This window comes from Lissotriton helveticus, chromosome 6 (genome assembly GCF_964261635.1).
Source record: "Lissotriton helveticus chromosome 6, aLisHel1.1, whole genome shotgun sequence".
Classification (NCBI taxonomy): Eukaryota; Metazoa; Chordata; class Amphibia; order Caudata; family Salamandridae; genus Lissotriton; species Lissotriton helveticus.
Window position 1 is genome coordinate 1,617,336,354 of NC_136067.1, and position 24,461 is coordinate 1,617,360,814.

A 24,461-nucleotide genomic window follows, 5' to 3' on the forward strand; every position below is an offset into this window, starting at 1 on the left:
TCCAAAATACTAGTGGGGGGGGGGGGATTTTAATTGCACTTTTGAACCCCTGGATGATGAAGAGGTATCGGGTTTTAACTCGGAGGATTGGAGGCAGACTATACCTCCCCTAGTCCTTGCACTCCAGTTGAATGCTCTGGCTTTAGAACATAATCTACGGGCTCTCAATGGGCGGACCATCTCAGACCGTGATGGAGCAATGACTTACAATAGGATAAGCTGCCCATCTCGAATTGATTATATCTTTCTGGACACACCATCATGGTCAAGCCTAGTTGACATGGAGGTTAGGCAATCAACAGATGGTGATCATAATCCATTATGTATGGAAATCCACTGGGCAAATGGGATTGGCAAAAGTGGAAATCCAGAGATGATTACTAAAGAGGTCTTTCCCACTAATTGTAACCGGAAATTAAAATGGAATGTGGTTAGGTGTGAAGAGGAGAAACATAATCGCATTAAAGAGCTAGTTTTAGTTGAAACTTGTAGCCTTACAGCCGTCGCTCTAGTAGCACCTAACTCTCCCGGATCAAACTTGCCAATCTTGTATAAAAACTTAACAGATAAAATAGGAGAATTTTTCTTCAAGAGGTTACAGGGGATACCCACATTAAACCAAAATCCCTTAAGAGTAACCCCTGGTATACGGCAAACTGTAGGAAAAAGAGGAAAGCCATCACGCTAGCTATAAAAAGTAAGGATCCCATAGCAGTCAGTCTAGCCAGAAAGGAGTATCACAGTAGTATAACATCAGCTAAAAAAGATTGGGAGGAGGAGCACTAGCAGCAGCTTAAGGCCGCAGCCTATGGGAAAAATTCTATTATTTTTTGGAAACTGATTAATGCTCTTGACAGAAAAGGGGTAGAGCCAATTTTAAATCATATAAACGATCAATGGTATTCCCATTTTTTAAAACTGTATTGCGAGGATAGCGTTGAAGGTCAAACAACATCTCCAGCTATGGAACTCCAAAACGTGCCCTGCATGAAGATGGGTATCAAGGAAGAGTCGTTCTCCCAACGAGAAGTCCAGGATGCTATTTTAAAAATATTACCAGGGAAGGCGGCTGGCCCAGATGGCCTGCCGGGGGATTTGCTACTGCACGACCCCAAAGTATGGGCAGACTTTATAGCCTGTTTAATGAATTTAATTCAGCATGGCCACCCTGTCCCTGAATCCTGGAAGGGCGCGGAGGTTATCACTATATACAAGAAAGGTGATAGAGAGGACCCTGCCAACTACAGACCAATAAGTTTAATTGATACCATCCAAAAGGTAGTTGGCAGAGTCATCATAAATCGAACAGAGTCATGGCTTACAGATAATGACATTCTGAGCCACTTTCAGGCGGGGTTTAGGCGCAATGTCGGCGCGATGGACCAGGTTTTCCGGTTCTGTGCAGTCTATTGGAAGTCAGTGTCTATCACCAAGGGTAGTTTGTACCTGGCTTTCATAGACTTGAAAACCGCATTCAATGTTATTCCACGTGCCAAACTCTGGGAGGTCTTACTTGATATGGGATTCCCTAGTTACTTGTTGCAGTTTATCATCAAACTCCACGAAGACAATTATGCAAGGATTCGCTGGGGGAGTCCAGGCCAATTGACAGGGAGGGTACCAGTTAATAGAGGGGTGCGGCAGGGATGCGTGATGGCTCCGACGCTGTTCTCCCTCTTTATAAATGGGGTGGTGGACCATTTGAGGGAGGACCCTGCGGATGCCCCTGTCCTTGCCGGTGAGAAAACCCCTACACTCCTCTTTGCGGATGATACCCTCCTGATGTCCAAAACCCCTAGGGGTTTGCAAAAACTGCTCGACCGCTTCAGTGTTTTCTGTAAAGACCGTGGATTAACGGTTAATACCATGAAAACGAAGCTGATGGTATTATCTGCCAAAAGAAAGCTCAGGAAGGCTTATCTCACTCTGAATGGGACCCCTTTAGGGGTAGTGGATGAATTAGACTACCTTGGGGTCAGGCTCTGCAACAACATGAGATGGGACTCCCACTTGTCTAAATGGTTCTAAATCTTAAAAGGGTCTCTGGAGCGATACTAAGGAATCAGCGCCTCTCTATCACCAGACCAATAGCCCCCGCCCTGGTAGTTTGAGGGGAAAGCCTTAGCTTCGGCAGTTTATGGCTCTGAATTGTGGGGTGCTGAGAACACTACGGTATTGGTATTTGCAGAAAATAAGTTCATGAGAGACATAGTTTCGCTTCCCCCCATCGACCCCTTTGAAACCATTATTCTCTGACATGGGTAAAAGATCGATTTCTGAAATAGTCCAACTTCGCCCCTTGCTATTTTGGGTGCGTCTCAGAAGGACCCCCGAACTAGCAAATTATGCTCTAGTGTTGGATGAGTTAATTAGTTTGAATGTATCCAACAAAATAAAGTGGCTTAACAATCTAAAGAAATTGGTGGAGTCTATAGGTTTGGCTGAGTTTTGGGCCTCACAATCCCCCCCCACCCAAACAAATTGTCAAAAAACTATACTGGGATTGGGTAGAGGCCAAGGATTTAAAGAATTCAAACTGGGGTCCCCTGACGAATAACTTTCTTGAACATAAGCCTTTCAGAAAGTTAGAACCATTTTTGGACTTCATTCAGACTCCCCGTGATAGAACCTTGTTCCTGAAATTAAGATACGGCACCCTCCCCCTTAAAGAATTAAAGGAAGGGTGGAAGGTCAGGAGGGAGCATGATTTAAAATGCCCAGGTTGTTCATGCCCGGAAGAATCTCTTGGCCACTTTCTGTTTGCATGTAACGCCTATAAGCAGGCTAGAGCAAAATGGTTGAAACCTGTGTGCAGGGAGCTAGGAGTCAGGGACCATAGATCAGCTCTGCGCATTATTCTAACCAACACTTCCTCTATGTACATTGTTTGTGGGGTCGCTAAATATTTGGCAAGCGCTTGGTTTATCCGGTCAAAGCTGCTATCCAATGCCTGTTTAGACCCACCATAAGAAGGATTTTTTAAATAATTTCCCTCCTCTATCTCTTAAACTGTTTTTTAGTGGTGACTTTTAAATGAAATTGTAATACTTGATCAATTGTTCTATGTATTTATGTATGTCTGTACTTTTATGAAATATTTTTCGAATAAAGTATTACAACAACATATATATATATATATATATATATATATATATATATATATATATATATATATATATATATATATATGTGTCCACATAATCTCCCCGACTGGAAAGAAATTGAGCCGCATATATATATATTTTTCCTTCCGCCCTGCCCCCTCCCTTCCCTTCCCCCCTTCTCCCCTTCCCTTCCCCCCTTCTCCCCTTCCCTTCCCCCCTTCTCCCCTTCCCTCCTTCTCCCCCTTCCCCCCTTCTCCCCTTCCCTTCTCCCCTTCCCTTCTCCCCTTCCCCCTTCCCTTCTCCCCTTCCCTTCCCTTCTCCCCTCCCCCCTTCCCTTCTCCCCTTCTCCCCTTCCTTTCACCCCTTCTCCCCTTCCCTTCCCTTCCCCTTCTCTTTCCTCCCCTTCTCTTTCCTCCCCCTTCCCTTCCCTTCTCCCCTTCCCTTCTCCCCTTCCCTTCTCCCCTTCTCCCCTTCCCCCTCCCCTTCCCCCCTTCCCTTCCCTCCTTCCCTCTCCTTCCCTCCTTCCCTCTCCTTCCCTCCTTCCCTTCCCTCTCCTTCCCTCCTTCCCTCTCCTTCCCCCCTTCTCCCCTTCCCTTCTCCCCTTCCCTTCTCCCCTTCCCTTCTCCCCTTCTCCTCCCCCTTCCTTTCTCCCCTTCCCTTCCCTTCCCCCTTCCCCTTCTCTTTCCTCCCCTTCCCTTCTCCCCTTCCCTTCTCCCCTTCCCTTCTCCCCTTCCCTTCTCCCCTTCCCTTCCCCCCTTCCCTCTCCTTCCCCCTTCCCTCTCCTTTCTCCTTCCCCCTTCCCTCTCCTTCCCCCTTCCCTCTCCTTCCCCCTTCCCTCTCCTTCCCCCTTCCCTCTCCTTCCCCCTTCCCTCTCCTTTCCCTTCCCTCTCCTTTCCCTTCCCTTCCCTTCCCTTTCCCTTCCCTTTCCCTTCCCTTCTCCCCTTCTCCCCTTCCCTTCTCCCCTTCCCCTTCTCCCCTTCCCTTCCTCCCCTTCTTCCCTTCCTCCCCTTCTTCCCTTCCTCCCCTTCTTCCCTTCCTCCCCTTCTTCCCTTCCTCCCCTTCTTCCCTTCCTCCCCTTCTTTCCTCCCCTTCTTCCCTTCCTCCCCTTCCCTTCCTCCCCTTCTTCCCTTCCTCCCCTTCTTCCCTTCCCTTCTCCCCTTCCTCCCCTTCCCTTCCTCCCCTTCCCTTCCTCCCCTTCTCCCCTTCCCTTCCCTCTTGGTAACCATTACAAAAATGTTTTGGTTTATTTCAGAATAACTGTTCAAAACAACCAAACTGCATATGCTTAATTCTAGGTATGAAATGTTTGTATGAAACACTCTCATTTTGTTATTTCATATTTCAGTTTGCATGAGTAATTTCATAGTCAGAAAACCTTTGTAATTGAATTGATGGCAGAACAGCAGAACATATATGTAGTAGGAAATGCAGTGAATGATTCCTTGTTGATAAAGCCTTACTTGAATGTTTTAACCAGTTGGCTGCTTAGCTTTTCCCCCTAAAATGCTAAGCCCTTTTTAGGTCTCAGCCTGCGATGATTTAATGAGCTGGAGAGAACATCACTAGCGAGGTTAAGCCCCGCCCCTCTTCTCCATTGGCTGGCCTCCTAAACGGTGGCCAGCCATTGAAGAGGTCCTAGTGACGTTCTTCTTTCTCTCTAAGCCCCGTCCTTTTCAGATTGGGTTCCTTGACTTACTGCTGAAGTAAAAGGTTTCTTATCTTATTATGGGTCCAGATGGCCCCATAAAGAAGATAAGGAACCTTTTATGCCAGCAGGAAGTCGGGGCGCCCAGTCTGAAAAGGACGGGGCTTACAGACAAAAGGCATGGCGAGCGCTTGTTGTCATCACTACTCACGAAATGCCGCTCCTTAGAGCGTCCCCGGGCGGTATGGGTTAACCGCGTCCGTCTCCGAGCTCGTTCAGCCGTCCGTGCCCTTTCACACGCATAAATACAGGGAAAAAATCTGCAGTTCTGCAGCATCCACGGGCACCACTGCCTCCCCGCCAGACAGTGCCCAGATAGGCTGCTTTGGCCCCCTCACCATGACTGCCTGCCAGAGCGCTGACACCGCCTCCCCCTCGGAGCCAGGCAGGGGTTACACGGAGTGGAGCTTTACCCAGCCCCACCGAGCCACGGCTCAGAGAGGCGGCAGCTGCTGCCCTAAAGCGGAGCCGGGTCTGGAAGGCGGAACCACCGCCATAACACTGCTGCGGAAGATAAAAAAAGGCATGTGCATCCCTGTCAAGAGTGCCAGGTACGGTCCGTGCGGCGACCATATATCGGTACCACAACAACAAGAGGGCGGGCAGCTGTGCCCAACCCTTGCTGATTGATGTCGAGGGAATTCTGCTGCTCTGCACCGCCCTGCTTTACGCCGCGCTGCGTTGATCCTTACCGGGCAGTTATGTTTCAGTTAGACGCCGGGCGAGATTCGAAGGTGGGCGCGTGCAGTTTGTTGAGGCTCGCGCAGCGTTACTCGCCTAGCGTCCCCATCCCAATAGCGCGTGACGCAGTGTTCGCCTCCCCCACCCCCTCCCCGAGCTGACACCTGACCGCATACTCTCACGGTCCCGGGAGGAAGGCATTGTCTGTTCACTGCTCCGAGCTCATCATGTTCAGCGCGTCCTGCGCCACAGACACCTAGTTTCCGCTCTGAAATCTACTTTTGCAAATATGATTTGATACGTTCCGACCCGCTTGTTCGCCAGTTATTAGATGCGCGCTAGTGACATTTAGCAGCAGAATGAAATGCAGCTGTCAGAGTGCAAGTTGGGACAGATGAAGAGAGGCTGAAAAGCTGCATTACAGGAGGCACAATAAAAAGTGTATGCATGTGCATCAAAATGCGTTTATGCCATGCTGTGAAAATAAAAGTGGCTGTAGGTGTAATAAGCACTGATGAACCCTTGTATGAGTGCAGTGCAAAGGTACACGCAATGTTTTAACTCTAGCATGGATTAACTTGAAAAATCCTCGCATCTAGTTTCTTCTTGGATCTCGTATTCCGTGTTACAGTGGCTTTGGTAAGAAAATACCTCAACCCATCTCTTTAGTAAACGTCACTACTCGTTCTGGTCAAATACCTGTGTTCACAACTAATGCACATTTGTATTTTATAGTCCTTGCATTTCCATAGTGTCTACTACCACTGGCATTACTCTTGTGTTCACAAGAAAAAACATTCCTTGCTTTTACTATAGTTTCTTTGTAGTGGATTAAATCAATAGGAGTCAGGTCTGGATATTAGTGGTCGGAAGGTATGAGTCCTATGTGTGGTAACAGCATGCCATAAACCATATAGCATAAGGATCGGATCGGCCTATAATCTGGCAGTTCCTAAAGAGCTGCCCTGAAATGTCAGTCTGTGTGCCTTCTTTGGCAGTTTGGCTATTTTATTGTCCTGTGGGCTCGTTTTACTGTTAGCTGACCTCTCTATGATCTTAGACCATAAAGTCAGCAGGCTGTCGAGGGAGCAGCAAACAGACACTAGGCTAGAGTGTTGGCGACTTCAGTGTGCAGCAAGAATGTTACGCGCAGGTAAACCACAGATCACCAGTGCCTAGAAGCTCCCGGCCACTAGCGCTACATAAATATCGCAAAAGAGAACTCCCAGTGGGAAACTATGACAAAACCAATAGAAAATGTTGTGAAGCCTTCTGATGGTTGGCAGGTATGCAGTTTTTGAAAAATAGTTTTGCCCCAAAATGATATAATTCAAATAAGGCAGTATCGTAAATCTGACTCTTTCTCTATCTTGTCCTGTAAAAAAACATGGCAAAAGTAGGCGGGGCATCATCAGGCAAGTAAGAGAAAGTGTCTGTGCACAGTGGCTTTTTTTGTATAGTGATACAATAAAGTGGACGCAGTATCGGGGAAACTTTACGAGCTGATTGTGCCCAAATTCGCAGGACGGTACCAAACATTCGGCAAACTACATTAGCTACTGCGTTGGAGGGTGTGTGTTTGTGTCTAGCTGTATGTGTGCGGCTCTGTGTGTGTGCTTTGTGCGCTGTTAACTGCCTGTGGGGTTTAAGGGTTCATGTATGATTGTAGCGATTTTAATTTTTAAATCGCTTTTATGCAGTTCTATGTAAACTTACGTACAAGTAATCCCCGTCTGCCCAGTTCCACACAATCAGTTGAATGTGATTAATAGCAAGTTATGTCATTTAAGTGAGAGCGAGTGTCTGTGCACAGTGACTTTTTTTGTGTTGTGATACAATACAGTGGACGCAGTATCGGGGAACTTTAAGAGCTGATTGTGCCCAAATTCGCAGGACGGTACCAAACATTCGGAAAACTACACTACATTAGCTACTGCGTTTGAGGGTGTGTGTGGCTCTGTGTGTGTGTGTCTGGCTCTGTGTGTGTGTGTCTGGCTCTGTGTGTGTCTGGCTCTGTGTGTCTGGCTCTGTGTGTGTGTGTGTGTGTCTGGCTCTGTGTTTGTGTGTGTCTGGCTCTGTGTGTCTGGCTCTGTGTGTGTGTGTCTGGCTCTGTGTTTGTGTGTGGCTCTGTGTGTGTGTGTGTGGCTCTGTGTGTGTGTGTGTGGCTCTGTGTGTGTGTGTCTGGCTGTGTGTGTGTTCGGCTCTGTGTGTGTGTGTGTGTGTGTGTGTTCGGCTGTGTGTGTGTGTGTGTGTGTGTGTGTGTGTGTGTGTGTCTGTGTGTGTGTCTGGCTCTGTGTGTGTGTGTGTGTGTCTGGCTCTGTGTGTGTGTGTCTGGCTCTGTGTGTGTGTGTCTGGCTCTGTGTGTGTGTGTCTGGCTCTGTGTGTGTGTGCGTGTCTGGCTCTGTGTGTGTGTGTGTGTCTGGCTCTGTGTGTGTGTGTGTGTCTGGCTCTGTGTGTGTCTGGCTCTGTGTGTGTGTGTGTCTGGCTCTGTGTGTGTGTGTGTGTCTGGCTCTGTGTGTGTGTGTGTGTGTGTGTCTGGGTGTGTGTGTGTGTGTCTGGCTCTGTGTGTGTGTGTCTGGCTCTGTGTGTGTGTGTCTGGCTCTGTGTGTGTGTGTCTGGCTCTGTGTGTGTGTGTCTGGCTCTGTGTGCGTGTGTCTGGCTCTCTGTGTGCGTGTGTCTGGCTCTCTGTGTGCGTGTGTCTGGCTCTCTGTGTGCGTGTGTCTGGCTCTCTGTGTGCGTGTGTCTGGCTCTCTGTGTGCGTGTGTCTGGCTCTCTGTGTGCGTGTGTCTGGCTCTCTGTGTGCGTGTGTCTGGCTCTCTGTGTGCGTGTGTCTGGCTCTCTGTGTGCGTGTGTCTGGCTCTCTGTGTGCGTGTGTCTGGCGCTCTGTGTGTGTGTGTGTGGCTCTGTGTGTGTGTGTGGCTCTGTGTGTGTGTGTGTGTGTGTGTGTGTGTGTGTGTGGCTCTGTGTGTGTGCCAATCCAATAGGTTTAATAAATGAGATACCTGTGGTGTGAGAGATTAAGCTATTGGCATTGTAAATGACAATGTCATTTATTTATCTGTTTTCAAAAACACATACATAAAAGAAATTGTCAATTACAATGCCAATAGCTCTAACTTTTGCAAAGGCGAGACCGTTGCATTGTAAATGCTTGTTTTGCCATCTGGTGTACTTCGTGCTTGCACATTGTTAGATTTTCCCAACACAATTTATCCATGCAAATGTGTCCTCCCATCCCTTCTCCCCCTCCCCACATACACCCCACCTCCACCCAGGGTTTATGGATTCTCCTGAGGGGACAGAGAAAATATATAAAATATGTAGCTATATTTTGGCGTTCTTTGCAAAAAATGGTGAGACTTTTTTCTAGTTTTCTGCTACAAATGGCGACAACAAATGGTTTGTTGTGCTTCAACCATAAGCTTTCAGGTGCAAGTACAGTTTTATCAAGAAAATCATTAAGGGGTAGTCCATTTTTTCCTAATTGTTGTGGTTTCAACATACTTGTAGTTGTGGTGGAAACTGGTGCAAAACCTATGGCTAATCTCAGAAAGCTCTACAGTTTTGAAAAGTTGACCAAATTCGAGTTTCAGCAAAGGGGTCATTTGTGTAAGATCCCTTAAGGTTTTCCCATAGAAAGAAACAAATAAAAATATGCAGAACAATTCGGTGTTTCACATATCTCTCAATAAAAACGGTACCCCATTTGTACAGCTGGGCAGAGCACCTGCGATTTAAAACGCATTCTAAAGACCTATTTTACCCAGCAGAATCCAAGCTTTTTATTATTTTTTTATGATGTGGCAAGCTGCAGATGTTGGGCCCTAGCTCAGCCGCCTTCCAGGGAAACCTACCATATGCAGACATTGGTGAAAATTAGATACCTGTGGTGTGACTTGTGAGGTTCTCACAAGGTTTTCTTACCCAGAAGCTCTTGCTAACCTCAAACTTTGGTTAAAAACACACATTTTCCTACAATTTATGTGAGTAGATACCTGTGGTGTCTGCAGAGAACCACAAATATCCTACCACCTAAAATTTCCCTCGTCTCCTGATAAAAATGGTACCTCACCTGTGTTGGTGGACCTAGCACCCGTAATGGGGTCAAAATGCAATGTGGTGACATTTTCAAAAGGGGTAGCGGTTGCATTTGAGCCCAGGCTCAGTGGGCACCCAGGGAAGCTTACCAAACACAAACATTTCTGAAAACTAGACACCTGGGGAAGTCCAAGAAGGTGTGCCTCACGTGGATCCCATGATGTTTTCTTACCCACAATACCCTGCAAAGCACAAAATATGCCTAAAACTATCCTTTTCCATGCATTTTTGTGATGTCAACTCATGGGATTCAACAAGTAACCACAGATTGTCTACCACTCAGAATCTGCACTTGGTCCTGTGCCCCTGAGGCAAAGTCAATCTTGTAGCAAATGTTTAGAGGGAGATTCAAAATGCAAATAAACTGCTTGGTGGTCCCCTCACAAGCAGCCAAAATGCTTACTAATAATAATCCCCTTTGGTTTTACTAATAAGAATATCATAGAAAAGTAGGCAACTATAAACAGCACTACGTCAAATCACAACTCAACAAACTAGCTGTATCGAACAGTAAATGCAACTTTTGGAATATAATAATCTGGAAAGAAACAAACCACACAATGAACTTTTTACTACAAAAAGATCCTTAGATACTTCTTACTTGCCACGGACAGCTAGACTGAGGATCAACTGCACCTACACTGCATAGGTCAAGCACCAAACCTATCACACTAGAAACGAACAAACAAAAATGACACACAGACTACACATTGTAGGTTTTGCACAAAGCCAAACATGAATTTAAAAGCCAATAAAACATAAGCTAACTGCACCATGAGTAGGACTGCATGGTAGGCAAAGTGTAATCTGGTTGATAATCTTTAACTGAAAACAGAGTACATATGCCTAAAATTGGGGAAGTTGCCCTTGCCAAAAAATTCCCTTGTGGCTTAGAGCTTGAATTCTTGCGGCGCTGTTGTGATCCCACTCACAATTCTGCAGCATGAATGCTCTCAAGAGAAGCACTGGGGTAAATACACTTTTTCCTTTCCCCAGTGTGCCTCTAGCCTCCTGATTGCTCTCACCACCCTAGCGAGAGGGCTTTGGGGAGAGTCCTCACTAGGCATGCTGGAAGCAAATTTCTTCCAGCGCGTTTCTGACAACTAATCATAACACCAGCTTGCTATGAGTGCATTGACATCATGATCCCACCGTGGTGGCAGAGGATGTGCTTCTGCTCCCATCTTCGGTGATTCATGTGGCAAAGGGACCAGCAGGGAAGTGCCAGTGCTTCCCCTTCGGGTGGTGTTAGGATGTGTTGGACATTTCCTTAGGCATATCTACCAGGGATTCTTTAACTCCTCGGGTGCTAAAGACATGGTGGACAACTGTCTTTTTCTTCATGGGTCCTTAATAGGTCTATAGGGCCTCGAGATGAGCCTCTCCATTCTTGACCTCTGCAGTTGCTTAACTGGAAGATGGTTTTCCCTATTATGATCACTTTTCTCCAGAGGATAAGTGAAATTCAAGCTTTATCAATTGAAGTACTGTTCATGCACGGATACAAAGATAGAGTAAACTTTAGAGCACATCCTCATTTTTTGCCAAGTTCTCATTTTCATGTCAACCAGTCATTGACTGCAGTCTTCTTATCCCTACTTCACAGTTGGGGACGGAAAGAGCACTGCATACCCTACCTTACAGCACTTCTAAGCAAATGTTGTAGATTTTTTTTAATGGGATCTGTAGATAAATCTCATAATTGTCCTAGATGGCAAAAAATAATGGTCCAATATTGCAAAATTTGCTTAATCCAAAATCATGTTTCTTACTTACCACATTGTGAAAATTGATTTCTGTCTTGATCCAACTTAGCCAACGGCTAATATCGGTTTAAGATGAGATAAAAAAAAAAAAAAGATTCAGCATTCCAATATAAATATTCTATGTAGCATCACATTGTTTCTTTAAGTGTGATACTGCAGCTTTCATTCCCTGCCAGTGCATCCACCCAGAATTATGTCATTCTAACATAAATATCGGAAGGTCTAACAACCTGGAGAACTTTATCGCTTACATTTGATCATCCTCCATTTCATGGAGAAAGTTGGCCATATTTGCAGGCAAAATACCCACTTTTAATTTGAATATATTTAAACCTGAATTTGATTTCTCATCTGGTCACAAGTAGGCTCCCAAAAGGCCAACACCACATTTACAAGTAAGACAGCATCCCTGTCTATGCTCACAGCCTCTGGTCGCAGTTTATTTATGCTGGGCACAGACGTTTAAAAAAAAAAAAAAAAATTGGGGTCGGGGGAGCAGCCACGGTCTTTTTAGCCACTGTATTTAGAATGAAGTTTTATAGCCTGGCACATCTAGCCCAGCTATAAACACACTTTCTGGTAGCATCCCACTGTGTGTGCCGTGTGGTAGCTCTACAGCATTCTGTCCTTTGGCTGAGAGCTGCAGTGAAGGGGGCGGCACAAGACATTTTATGGTCTGGTTTGGCAGTGCAGTGGTCACCCAGACATTTATTTGAGTATCACCAGAAGAGGGAGGGGTTTGCTCCACTCGCATGTTGGGAGCCAGGAGTACCTCTTTTGGTTGTGCAGATGTGTGCTTCCACAAAAAAGTGCTTGCCCTTCACACAGTGATGAGCCTTTTGTTTATTTATCCTGCTGCCTGAGCTTGAACGTTTAGGGGCACACACATGGCATTGCAATGCTATTCAAGTGTCTTAGATAACAAGATAATTTATGGTGTTTCTCTAAAACAGCAGCACAGATGGGAAGAGGGCAGTTAACGCACATGACACTATTGACAGCACTGAAGCCCTGACACCTGCGTTCAAAACACTCCTTTCATTGTAGTCGTGCTTCAATTTGCCTTTCTATCCAGTAATAACCCTGTTCGAAGCATGTGAGCTGTAGATCACATGCTTTGCATACTCCTGCCATCTACTGTTGGGTCCATATGTTTGCAAGTTGTTTTTCTTCGAAGAACTCTTTCCAGGGACGAGGTAGGTGAGTCCTCCTTTCGGTGATGATGCGCATGTGCATCGACTCCATTGTTCGATATTTTTTTTTTTCCTCCATCGGGTTCAGACTTGTATTGCTGCGCTCTGCTACAAAACAGTTTCTTCAGGTTCTCCTAGGTGCGCAATCCACTCTACCGGCGTCTGTATTGTTTCAAACTCGTATCCCACCTCTCTGTATTTTGTCCGTCAAGAAAAGCCTCTATCGCGATCGAAGATCTACAGGAAGGCTGTCCGGCCTAACCGCGTCAGTCCACTTCGCATTCGATGGAACGGACTCCATTCAAATTCTGCCTTCTGTGCCACGCCAAGTATCCGCACACCGACTCGCATGAAGTGTCCAACATGTGCTTGTCTCCGCAGTATAACGAACAGGACTGCGACGTGTTCAGAATGTTCCGATCTTAGAAAACGCTCCGTGATAGTCGGGCTTGACGTTTGCAGAGTCAAAACGTTGAATACACGTCAGACATCTTTGGCGAAGGATCCGAGCACGAATTCGACGCATAAGAGGCCAAGGAAGAACAAGAAGAACTTGTCTCCATTCCAGAATCGGACTCTGAGATGGATGAAGACTTGCAACAAGGTTAACGTCCTGTGAGTACCGAACGCCCCTTGACCCAAACTCCAACTCCGCCGAAACAAAAGGCTTCGCTCTCACCTCCTGGAAGTATTATAACACGGTTTTACCTGCAGATAATTACCCAGATCTTTACTCTGCAAAGCCTTCTCCTCCTGAAGACAATGTAGGATATCTAGAATTGCTAGAGCTGCAGAATATCATGGGGTACAGTTACACAAGGAATCCCTAGAGGAAGATTTCCTAATTGAAACACTCGGTAGCACACAAAGGGTTAGCCACACTCTACCTATGCTTAATGGTATGATGAGACATGTTGATGATATCTTTAAAGATCCAGTGTGTGCTCGCATTATTACACCCAGAATTGTTAATAAATATAAGCCTGCTCCCTCAGATCCAGTCTTTATTAAAGGACAGTTACCACTTGACACCTTGGTGGTCTCTAATGTCCATAAACGGGCCAATTCACAGACTACAGGGGATGCTCCCCCTTCAGACAAAGAGTCAATGAGTAAACGAGTAGCAGCCCAAATAGGACATCATTGGTGCATTGCCAACACTCAGGCCCTGCTAGCAGATACGATAGGGAACGCTAGGACGAAATGGAGCAATGGCTACAACACCTCCCAGATGAGCACAAAGCAAAAGCCCAGGATGTAGTACAGGAGGGGAAGCTCCTATCCAATTTGTCAATTCGATGTGCTTTAGAGGCTGCTGACCCCGCAGCTAGAGAGATCAAACCCTAGTGTGTTAAGGAGACCTGCGTGGTTGAGGATTTCTGGTTTCAAACCTGAAGTACAACAGTCCTTTTGACAAGGAACATCTCTTCGGGCCCAAAGTAGACGAGTCACTAGAAAAAAGACAGAACTGGCCAAGTCTATGGGAGCTCTGCAGTCTCCCTCTAATCGGGCTCCTTTTGTCGCTCCTTCTACTGTGGAGGGTCAAAAACCGTGTCCCCAGACAATACTGCCACCTCCTACAAAGGCAACAATCACTCTTCCTCTACAAGGGGCTTCTTTAGAGGAGGATAATGTGGCAACAACAATAAATGTTGAGGCAGATGTTCAACACCACGTAATTCCGCCCCACCCCCCACCCCAAACAAGCAATGATTTGCCTACTTTCAGGAATGGGTATTTCCTCGCATAGACCTGTTCGCCACAGCTCAAAACGCAAAATGCCCAAGCTTCGCGTCCAGGTTCCCACACCCACTCTCCAAAGGCAATGCCCTATGGATGAACTGCTCAGGGATATTTGCCTACTCTTTTCCGCTTCTCCCACTCATTCTGCTAGTAGTTCGGAAGCTCAGATAATCATCCCTAAAACTCCTAGCTCCCACATGGGCACGGCAACCTTGAATCACCACCCTGCTGGAGCTCTCAGTACTTACACACCAAGAGCTGCACCTCAATTCCAGTCTCCTCACTCAGGGCCATGGAGAAATCCAGCATCCAAATCCCAAGAAACTCAATCTAGCGATTTGGCTTCTGAAGTAAGTTTGGTTATTTACAATTATCATCAGACCGTATGAATATCCGAAAGGAGGCTAGGAAACCTACTACTAGGGCATGTTATGCAGCAAAGTGGAAACTACTTGTTATATACTGTAACAATATCAATTTTCTTGATGCGTCGGTGCAAAACATCATCTGTTAACGCTTACATTTACAGCAATCTGGATTAGCCTACAAATCCATTCAATTGCCTTTAGCAGCAGTAGCTGCATACTTACAAAACAGACAACAATTATCTCTATTCGGAGTACCAGTGATTAAAATCTTTATGGAAGGACTAAAAAGAGTGATACCACCAAGAGCTCCACCTGCACCAGTATGGAACTTGAACATAGTCCTTACAAGGCTAATGGGTCCACCTTTTGAACCAATGCACAAGTGTTAACTACAATTTCTCTCATGGAAGGTTGCTTTTCTTATTGCAATCACTTCCTTAAGGAGTGTTGGTGAACTCCAGGCACTAACTATACAAGAGCCTTTCTTTCAACTATACAAAGACAGTGGTTCTTCGCACTAATCCCAACGTTCTTCCTAAAGTGGTTTCTGCTTTTCACATCAATCAATCAGTTGAGTAACCAGTGTTCTTTCCTCAACCTGATTCTGTCACAGAACGAGCTCTACGCACACAAGATGTTAGAAGAGCTCTAATATATTATGTGGAAATGGAGATTTTTGTAAGACAAAAACAGCTCTTTGTTGCTTTTTCGCCACCACACAAAGGTAATCCCATTTCTAAATCAGGCATTGCAAGATGGATTGTGAAATTTATCAAAACATGTTATGTGAAAGCGAAAATTGCCTAGACAGTATCCCCTAGAGCACATTCCACCCACAAAATATGGGCTACTATGGCCGCCTTAGGGAATATTACTCTAGCTGACATCTGTAAGGCAGTAACATGGCCTACACAGCACACATTCACCAAATACTATTGTGCCGATGTGTTAGCGAGGCAACAAGCCAGCAGTACTTAAAACACTTTTTCAAGCAACTGCAACATCTACAGCTTTGGAAGTTTACTGCTGTATAGTCTATGCAAAGCATGTGATCTGCAGCTCACATGCCTAGAACGGATAATGTTACTTACCCAGAAAGCATCTGTTCTTTGGTACGTAGAGCTGTAGATTTGCATTCACCCACCCGCCTCTCTGGGTACCTACACTTGTTGCGTTTTTTTCTTACTTTACATACATATGCATGGACATTTCTATTCTACCTTTACTAACTCCATTCTCACCCTCTGTGGGAAAACAATCTAGCAACGGAGTTGATGCCCATGCGCACTATCACCGAAAGGAGGAGTCTCCTACCTTGTGACTGAAAAGACTTCTGTGAAGAAAAACAACTTGCAAACATCCGGACCCACAACTAGATGGCAGGAGTATGCAAATCTGAAGCTCTACATGCCAAGGACAGATGCTTACTGGGTAAGTAACATTATCCTTCAGTCTCTTGGATCCGCAGGTGACCTTTTGTTGGTTGGTTCTGAGTTTCCCTTCTTAAGCCCTTGACTGTGGACTACACTAGAATGAAAATCCGTTTCGATTTCTTTATTCATGCTTAATTACGTAAATGCATGGCATGGTTAACACATGTAAACATTAAAATATCAGTGCACTATCAAATTGTTGTAAAGGTGCATTGGAAGAAAAAAGTTGGCACAAAAGTTATTGTAGTTATAGCCACAAATGATGCATGGTATCCATTAATTGATTTAATTGGAATTGATACCTGCTTTTAGTAGTCTTCTGGTTCATCTTAGGCCACGGAACGGCATTGAAAGCCACTGAAGTTTCCAATCCTGCTCAGATTTTGGTCCCTCGGCATAAAAAAGCCGTGCTAGCACCAGAATGTACTATAACCTTTTGGATTGTCCTTAATGTGTTCTAGTTTGTCTAAGTTTTGTGGTGACACCTGTGTACACCATGTATCTGATAAGGAATCTGCGGCTAGATCTCTCTAACTTAGAATATCCCCAGACTTGAACTGCGCCAGGGTACAGCGCCACACGACCCCGCCCTGACTTCGTCCTTATTCGTGACGTCAGCGAGGTCATATAAGTCCCTCCTGGCGCGCTGACGACAGTTTCCCTCTTTTCCGCGTGCAACGCGGATCCGGAGTGAGCTCCTGGCCTGCTTCGCGTCTGGAACAGTGTGAGATGCCTTCAGAATTCAAATCTTGTAATTCTTGTTCCCGGCAGATGTCTGCCACGGACCCGTTATTTGTATGTGGTGCCTGGGCGAGCACCATGAAACCGAAGTCTTGGCGGGAGCGCCGTATGAAGCTTCTCTCGGCACCCATGTCCCAGTTGGAGTCGTCTCGCCCCCCAGCCTCGTCGTCGACTGCAGGTCCCTCTAATGTTCGGTTCCGCCGTTGAGCACCCTCTGGGTTCCGGGGCAGTAACTTGGTAAGTTGAGGCCCTTGTCGCACAGGTCATCGACCTCACCTTCTCTTGTCAGGGGCTCTGGTTCCCGGAACTTTCCGGACATACGCTCCCAACTATCGTCTCCCCCTCTATCCGCCCTTTCCGGGTGTGGGGGCGACTCGGGCCCAAATGGAGGCCTATGCTACAGCCTTGCAGGCCCCCTTGAGTCATCTCCTGTTCCTGGGGCGTCCTCTGAACCTCTGCATCTTGTGGGGTCTCTGGACTCGCTGGTGGGTTCGCCCCTGGCGCCTATTGAGCCCTTGCCTCCCAGGAACGTCTGAGATGTGGTGGTGTTAGGGCGGGGCCCAGCTGGGTCCCCCTCCACGCTCCACGTGGGGTCGTTAAAACGTGGCCCTCCTGGGTCCCCCTCTTCGTCCCACAGCGCCTCTGCCGCGCTGCAGAGCCCCACGGGGGTCCCTGTGGCGCTGCAGGTGGTTGCTCGTGCTCATAGCTCAGACTAGAGCACACTCAGTCTTCTGGGCAGGCGGCCCCCTGTCCGGAGCTGGAGGCTCTCTCGTCGGCACGGCCTCCGCTCCTTTCTCCGGAATCGGAGCCCGCTTCGGATGAGGCGGTGCAGGTGTTGTAATGGCGCCGAAAGACTGCCTCTCCGGCCCCAGCGACTTCTTCTTCAGAGGAGGAACTTATTATAGTTTCGGCGCCAGAGGCTGCCGAATCGGCGCCGACACATGTCGTTTCGATGCCGCATTCTGGATTCTTCTATACAGGATTCTGGAGAGGGTTTGAGCCGCTCTCCCGTCCGGCCTCACTAGTGCTACCAGTGCCCCCCCTTGGAATTTGTGGAGCCTCCTCAGGAGCTTCCATGATCCGACAGGCTGTTCGCCTCCCCAGGAGCCTTGTCAGGATCCTCATTCTTCCATGTGGCTCCCTTCCGTGGGGCATTGGGCGCACCCTGAGTGTCTTAGGATGGTCAGCCTACAACCCTCCTCCACTGATAAGCTGTTTTCCCCTCCATGGGGGGCTCCCGAGGCTGGTGCAGGTTTTTTGAGTGGTCTCTTCGGCCACCCACATTTTGAATATGCAAACCCTTCTACCCCCTTGTCGGTGGATCCCTTGCTGGAGGTTCTCCACTGTGGGTCCGGCAATGTGGAATTGATTTTGCCTTTTGAGGCATCCCTTTATGATTCCCTCTTGGGTACCTTGTACGACCTGCTTCAGGAGATCCGGTGGCATGTTCAGTTCTGCACTGTCACAGCCAGCTCCAAATGATCCGGTCTGTCTTTTTGTGCATCCTGATGTGCAAGGGTTTGTCTTGCAGACTGCCTTTCTGTCCCTGCCTCCTCTAACGCTTCCTCCCACTTGAGAGCCCAGGTGGCTTGAATCCACTAGTGCAGCCCTTCGGTCTTTAAATACCATGTGTGTTTTGTCTTGGGCAACTTCTGCCCTGTGGGACTCAGCAGAGTCTTTGCTTACTGCCACCTCCGAAGGTGCTCGTGCTGATCTTCTACATTCCATTCGGAATAACCGCGACATGGCCAAATTTACAATCCGTTCAGCCTTAGATACTGCGGATTCTTTGGGCCGAGCCATGGCTAGTTCTGTTGCCTTATGGCTTCACGCTTGGTTGCGAGACAGTGTCTTCCCTGAAAATACGTCTGGTTGATTTACCCTTTGATGGGGTTTTGCTATTTGATGCTCACACTGAGTCGGCGGTTCACAGGCTGCTGGCGGGCTTTCGTCCTCCCACTTAGGTCCCTTTAGGCCTGTCTTCTGTGGTACTTTCTCATTTTTGCATCAGTTAGATGTGTTCTGTGTTTAACATAGGCAGTGAGCCTTACATGTGCTCTGTGTTTCGCATGAGCAGTGAGCTTTACGTTCTCCTTCTATGTGGTCAAGGGTGTTTACCCTTTTATTAGCATCTCTTGGATGTATTTTGAATTCGGTTGCCTGTTGGCCTTTGGGGCCGTGTGTCACAGGTTGCTGTGTCCTCTGCTTGTGGCTTTCAGCTGGTAGTTCAGATGGGTAACGTGATTACGGGCCGGAACTCTATCATTGGGGTCCATTTGTTCCTGCATTCTTTTTTACCTGGCTTTTGGCCAAAGAGGTGTCCCCCGTTGTCCGGGGTATACATACTACATGCAGGGTACTTGTACGCTATTTTATAGCCTTGGTTTACTCACCTGGGCCGGGATGATATTGTGGGCTCCAGGCACTTATTGAATGTCCATTGTACGGTGTTCTATGTTTTTCATGGAGGCCACCTGCTTTTGCCATGGTTATCCATCTCTTTAGAGGTTTCATGGTCTCCTCTTCGTAAAACGGCTCCTTCCTGCTCTAAAATGTGCTGGGTATGGTCCGACATATACATTTTGTCTCCATGCCGGTTGCCTTGGTTTCCTCTTCCTACCTTGCCACTTGTCATGGTTGCGCAGCTTGGACCAATATCTCCATGAGTGGGGGAGCCCTTTTCAGGTGATTGCAAGTTCCCATAGGGTCCGCCTTGCTTTCACTTCCTGGGGTGATTTTCCAATTGTCATATGCCCCTTTTTTGGTGTTCGCCACTATCCATGTCTTTTGAAGTGTTTGTCTTGGATGTAAGGATCCTTCCGCCATTAGTTCACTTGGCGTTTTTTGGCCTCTCCCTTCGGAGTGGCCTACTCTTGTTAGAACAAAGCCTGTGGGACAGTTTTTCTGATGGCAGTGGTCTTTAATTACTGTCGACAAGTCTATATGGAGGTTGTTCCTCCTTCTGGCTTTGTGCTGCCCGGTCGGGCGCCCTTCTGTTCCTGTGTAAGCCACTTAAGGTCTCTATTGCCATTTGCCGGCAGCATATTCTACCTGCTTCAGCGGGTTAAGGGTTGATGCATTTGCCTCTCTTACCCTTTACGGTTGGGTGTGCGTGTGGCGTTCTTGTCCTTTCTGGCTATCTCCTATGCATTGCTCTGGTTCTGGCTTGACTATTGGCTCTTGCCACTGGCACTTTCGGGCCCCTTTTTAGAACTGGTCTGTTAGGTGTTGGTTGCATCTCTTCAAGTTCATACCAAGCTTGGGCGAATGCACTTTCGTGCGCCATTTAGCGGCGAGCAGATCGCTCTCGCTCGCGCTCTCTCGCGCGCTCTCTCGCGCGCTCTCTCGCGCGCTCTCTCGCGCGCTCTCTCTCGCGCTCTCTCGCGCGCTCTCTCTCTCGCGCTCTCTCACGCTCTCTCTCACGCTCTCTCTCACGCTCTCTCTCACGCTCTCTCTCGCGCTCTCTCGCGCGCGCTCTCTCGCGCGCGCTCTCTCGCGCGCTCTCTCTCGCGCGCGCTCTCTCGCGCGCTCTCTCCGCGCGAGAGAGCGCTCTCTCGCGCGCTCTCTCGCGCGCGCGCTCTCTCGCGCGCGCGCTCTCTCGCGCGCGCTCTCTCGCGCGCGCTCTCTCTCGCGCGCGCTCTCTCTCGCGCGCGCTCTCTCTCGCGCGCGCTCTCTCTCGCGCGCGCTCTCTCTCGCGCGCGCTCTCTCTCGCGCGCGCTCTCTCTCTCGCGCGCGCTCTCTCTCGCGCGCGCTCTCTCTCGCGCGCTCTCTCTCGCGCTCTCTTTCGCTCTCTTTCGCTCTCTTTCGCTCTCTCTTTTTCTCTCTCGCTCTCTTTCGCTCTCTCTTTTTCTCTCTCGCTCACTCTCGCTCGCTCTTGCTCGCTCTCTTTCTCTTTCGCTCTCTCTTTCGCGCTCTTTCGTGCTCTTTCTCTTTCGCTCTCTCTTTCGCTCTCTTTCGCGCTCTTTCGTGCTCTTTCTCTTTCGCTCTCTCATTCTTTCGCTCTCGTTCTCTTTCGCTCTCGTTGTCTTTCGCTCTCGTTGTCTTTCGCTCTCGTTGTCTTTCGCTCTCGTTGTCTTTCGCTCTCGTTGTCTTTCGCTCTTTCTCTTTCGCTCTTTCTCTTTCGCTCGTTCTCTTTCGCTCTCGTTCTCTTTCGCTCTCGTTTTCTTTCGCTCTCGTTCTCAAATTTTATACTGGTTTCTACTCTTTGAGCTGCTGGGGTTGCTGTCGGACTTTTATGCCACAGTTTTTCCCCTTTCTCCATCACCTTGTTGACGGATTGCATGCCAGGCACTTTCTGTTGTCCTGTTACAGACAGGCCCCCTTTTTGGGGATTGGCTATGGTATCTATTCTAAGTTAAGTAATCTGCAGCTAGATGTCCCTATCAGATGTACGAGTTACTTACCTTCGGTAACTAGCTATCTGGTAGAGACGTTGTCTAGCGCCAGATTCCTTGACGCCCACCCAGCCTCCCCGTTATGCGAGGACCTTTCTGGTGGTGTTCTCCACTGGCAACTTCAGTTGCCATTGGGTTTTATCTTCAGGGGGTTCAGGGTGTTGCACTCACCTGGGTGCTTTAAATATACAGTTAACCTCTGCTGAGAGACTTCGTTTCTGTTATATGGTACCTTTGATTCACGTGAAGGTTCATTTTCCTCTCCTGTTCCCTTCCCTTCAGTCTGCTCTACTGCCTCGTGGTCCTGGTCTCCTCATGTTCATCCTCCTTTGAGGGTCGGTTGTGCTCAGTTCCCTACCTCTGTTTTTACAGGAAACAGGCAGGCTTTCTCTTTCTTTCCTATAGTGGACTGTTATTTTTGTGTTCCATTCTTACTGTGTTCCATTCTTACTGGACGGCGATGTCTATCCTGTCTTTAGGATGTGTGTCTCCCACCATCCCCCTTCTTTATTCACAGAATTTTCATTCCTCGCACACTGTTCCCATACTTCAAAGTTTTTAGTTGGTGGCTCTGCGTTGTGCAGTAGAAAAGTTTATCTGAAGAAAACTGACGTCAGAGCGCCGGGAGGGACTTATATGACCTCACTGACGTCAGTACAAGGATGACGTCAGGGCGGGGTCGTGTGGCGCTGTCCCCCGGCATGCAGAGGTGCTGCTGCAAAAGAAATTCTGGATCCAGTCTCACGCTTGGGGATATTCTAAGTTAAGGAATCTGTGGTTACACCTCTTTACCAGATACATTGTTACCGAAGGTAAGTAACTTGTACATATTGCCACTGACCACTAATTGACCTAGGACCTGGAGAAAAAGCTTTGCTGATCTTGGCGAGTTCCTCAAAGCTCAGGACAAAACTAAAAACTTAACTGTAAAATTGTTATTACTACATTTTAAGAACATTGGTTATCTTTCATCCCTGTGTTTTTCTGGTGTTTGGTTGATAAAATGATCACTGCGTTCTTTAACATATTTTTGTTTATTGAGTAATCGAGACCTCCTTTTTTAATTTTAGGAATTCGCAGACTCCCTTGGAATTCCATTTTTGGAAACCAGTGCAAAAAATGCCACAAATGTCGAACAGGCTTTCATGACTATGGCAGCTGAGATTAAAAAGCGAATGGGCCCTGGAGCAACATCTGGTGGGGCCGAAAAGTCCAATGTCAAAATTCAGAGCACTCCGGTCAAGCAGTCCAGTGGAGGTTGCTGCTAAAACCTGCCTCCTCGTTTTCATCACACCAGTGAATTTGCAATCTGATCCTAAGTGACAAAACAAAATTGCCTGAATTGTACTGTATGTAGCCGCACTACGACAGATTCTTACTGTCTCCCCAAGGGTCAGCGATTGGGAATAGTCGTTGCTGACTTTTTTTTTATTCCCTGACTCAAGACCGCTAACTTCATTTTCAGAACAGTTTTAAACCTTTGTGTGTGTGTGTATGTACTGGTTTATAAATGTGTTTATTCTTCATTGCTTTACGTATACCAAACTGTCTCCTGTGGTTGGTTAGAAAATAATTTTGTTTCAATGTTCCTGTTGGCATGTTTAGATGTCTGGTTTAGTCTTCTGAAGATGAAGTTCAGCAATTTTGTATAAAACAGCACAACAGTGTCTGTCACTTTCCATGCATAAATAAAAGTTTAGTGAGCTGTTCTATGTAACATCTGATTTGCTAGTTCTTTCTTGTAGAGTTATTAATGGAGGATTACGCTGTCTGATTAATATTTTCTTCATACTCTGCATATAATTTGTGGCTACAGGATATTGTAATTTGTTGCCCAATATGTAACAAACTGAAGAAATGTTTAATAAATATTGTACTTATTGGAAGTAATATCTAACTGTATGGTAAAGTAGTGTTGTCTCGTAGTTAGGAAGAAAATACATTTTTATATTTCCTACTGAATTTGAGTTACCTTGTAACAATAATGTACATTGGACAAACATAATTGATTTTCCAAACCAAGTCTATTGCCTTCGTTCTTCTTATCATGATATATACAGTAATTTGTACCTTATGTTTTTGAATTTAACAATTGCTTCAGGTATAGAAGTTAATACTGCATATGCTTTGATATTGGTTGGAATAGGCAAGTTAATTGAAAATACGAGGACATCTCAAAAGTAGAATGCTTTATGCTGAATGTACAGGATCTTCTCCCGACTTTCAGAGGCCATGTGATATGGCTGTTTTATAGCTTTCCTTACTTTTTCCACAAAGTCTACAACCAAGGTGAAAAACAGTTTATTTTTTTCTTTTCATGAGCTCCGGCGTCAGTGATTTCTTTTGTTGCCTATCTACTTTTATGTATTGCTAAATCTTCGGATCCTTTAGCACTTTTAATTTTATTAAATAAGTTAATATCAACATTTGTAATTTTTCAGTTCATAGCAAAGATTTTAACTGGAAACATTCCGTTCTGTTTTAAGACCTTGAATTTTTGAAAATACTACAGGATAAACATAGGAGTACTGCAAATATGTCAAATTATGTTGCAGACGGTGTGGCGAAAGTATGGGCTTAAAGATGCATATGAAATCTGAATTTGACCAAAACAAGATGCCAAAATGAAACGTTTTTGTGCTCGAAGTAGAAGTGATTAAAATGAAACTTCATATTTAAGAACAATATTTAGAAATACTAGGAGTCTAGAAGTTGTTTAATTTACTTTATCTCGGCTGTCATGCATTTCACGTATGTGCCCAAAAGGTTTATGCTGGTACAGGCATAGATATTTAAACAGTACACGTTTATTCATTCAGCACTTTTCATCTATGAATCGTTTTGTGGCCAAATAACACATTTTATTATTGACTAATAACTGTGTGCTTATTTTATTTAACATAATCGAACTGAGTTTGCCAATATTGCAGGTTGCATATATGCTGTGTAGAATTATTGTGGTGTTTTGGAGACGTCGTTATCCTTCCTTACTTGTGCACAACTGGCTCTAGGCTTAAACTTAAATATGCCTTTTTGCAGGTTTGTCTGTCCAATGTCAGTATGTGTACTGTATCTTAAAGGACGCAGTTACTTGTACGACTCCTCTCGCATACGTTAGTGGTGATGTTCAGAGAACCCACATACTAGGATCTATTGTTTCTCTGTAGGCAACTTTGCCTTTGTTCAGCCAAATTGGTTGAAGACTTGAAAATCTGCAGCCCATGTGTCCCATAAC

The 24,461-nt window shown here is 46.5% G+C and overlaps 1 protein-coding gene across 1 annotated transcript in view; it reads left to right on the forward strand.

Moving 5' to 3' along the window:
• Positions 1–24,101, forward strand: part of RAB1A (RAB1A, member RAS oncogene family) — a 176,126-nt gene extending 152,025 nt beyond the window's left edge. Inside the window, exon 6 of the mRNA XM_078649415.1 lies at positions 22,297–24,101. Within this exon, the coding sequence (XP_078505541.1) occupies positions 22,297–22,494 (198 nt within the window). The 3' untranslated portion in view covers positions 22,495–24,101. The remainder of the gene's footprint in view (positions 1–22,296) is intronic.
• Positions 24,102–24,461: the final 360 nt, after the last annotated feature.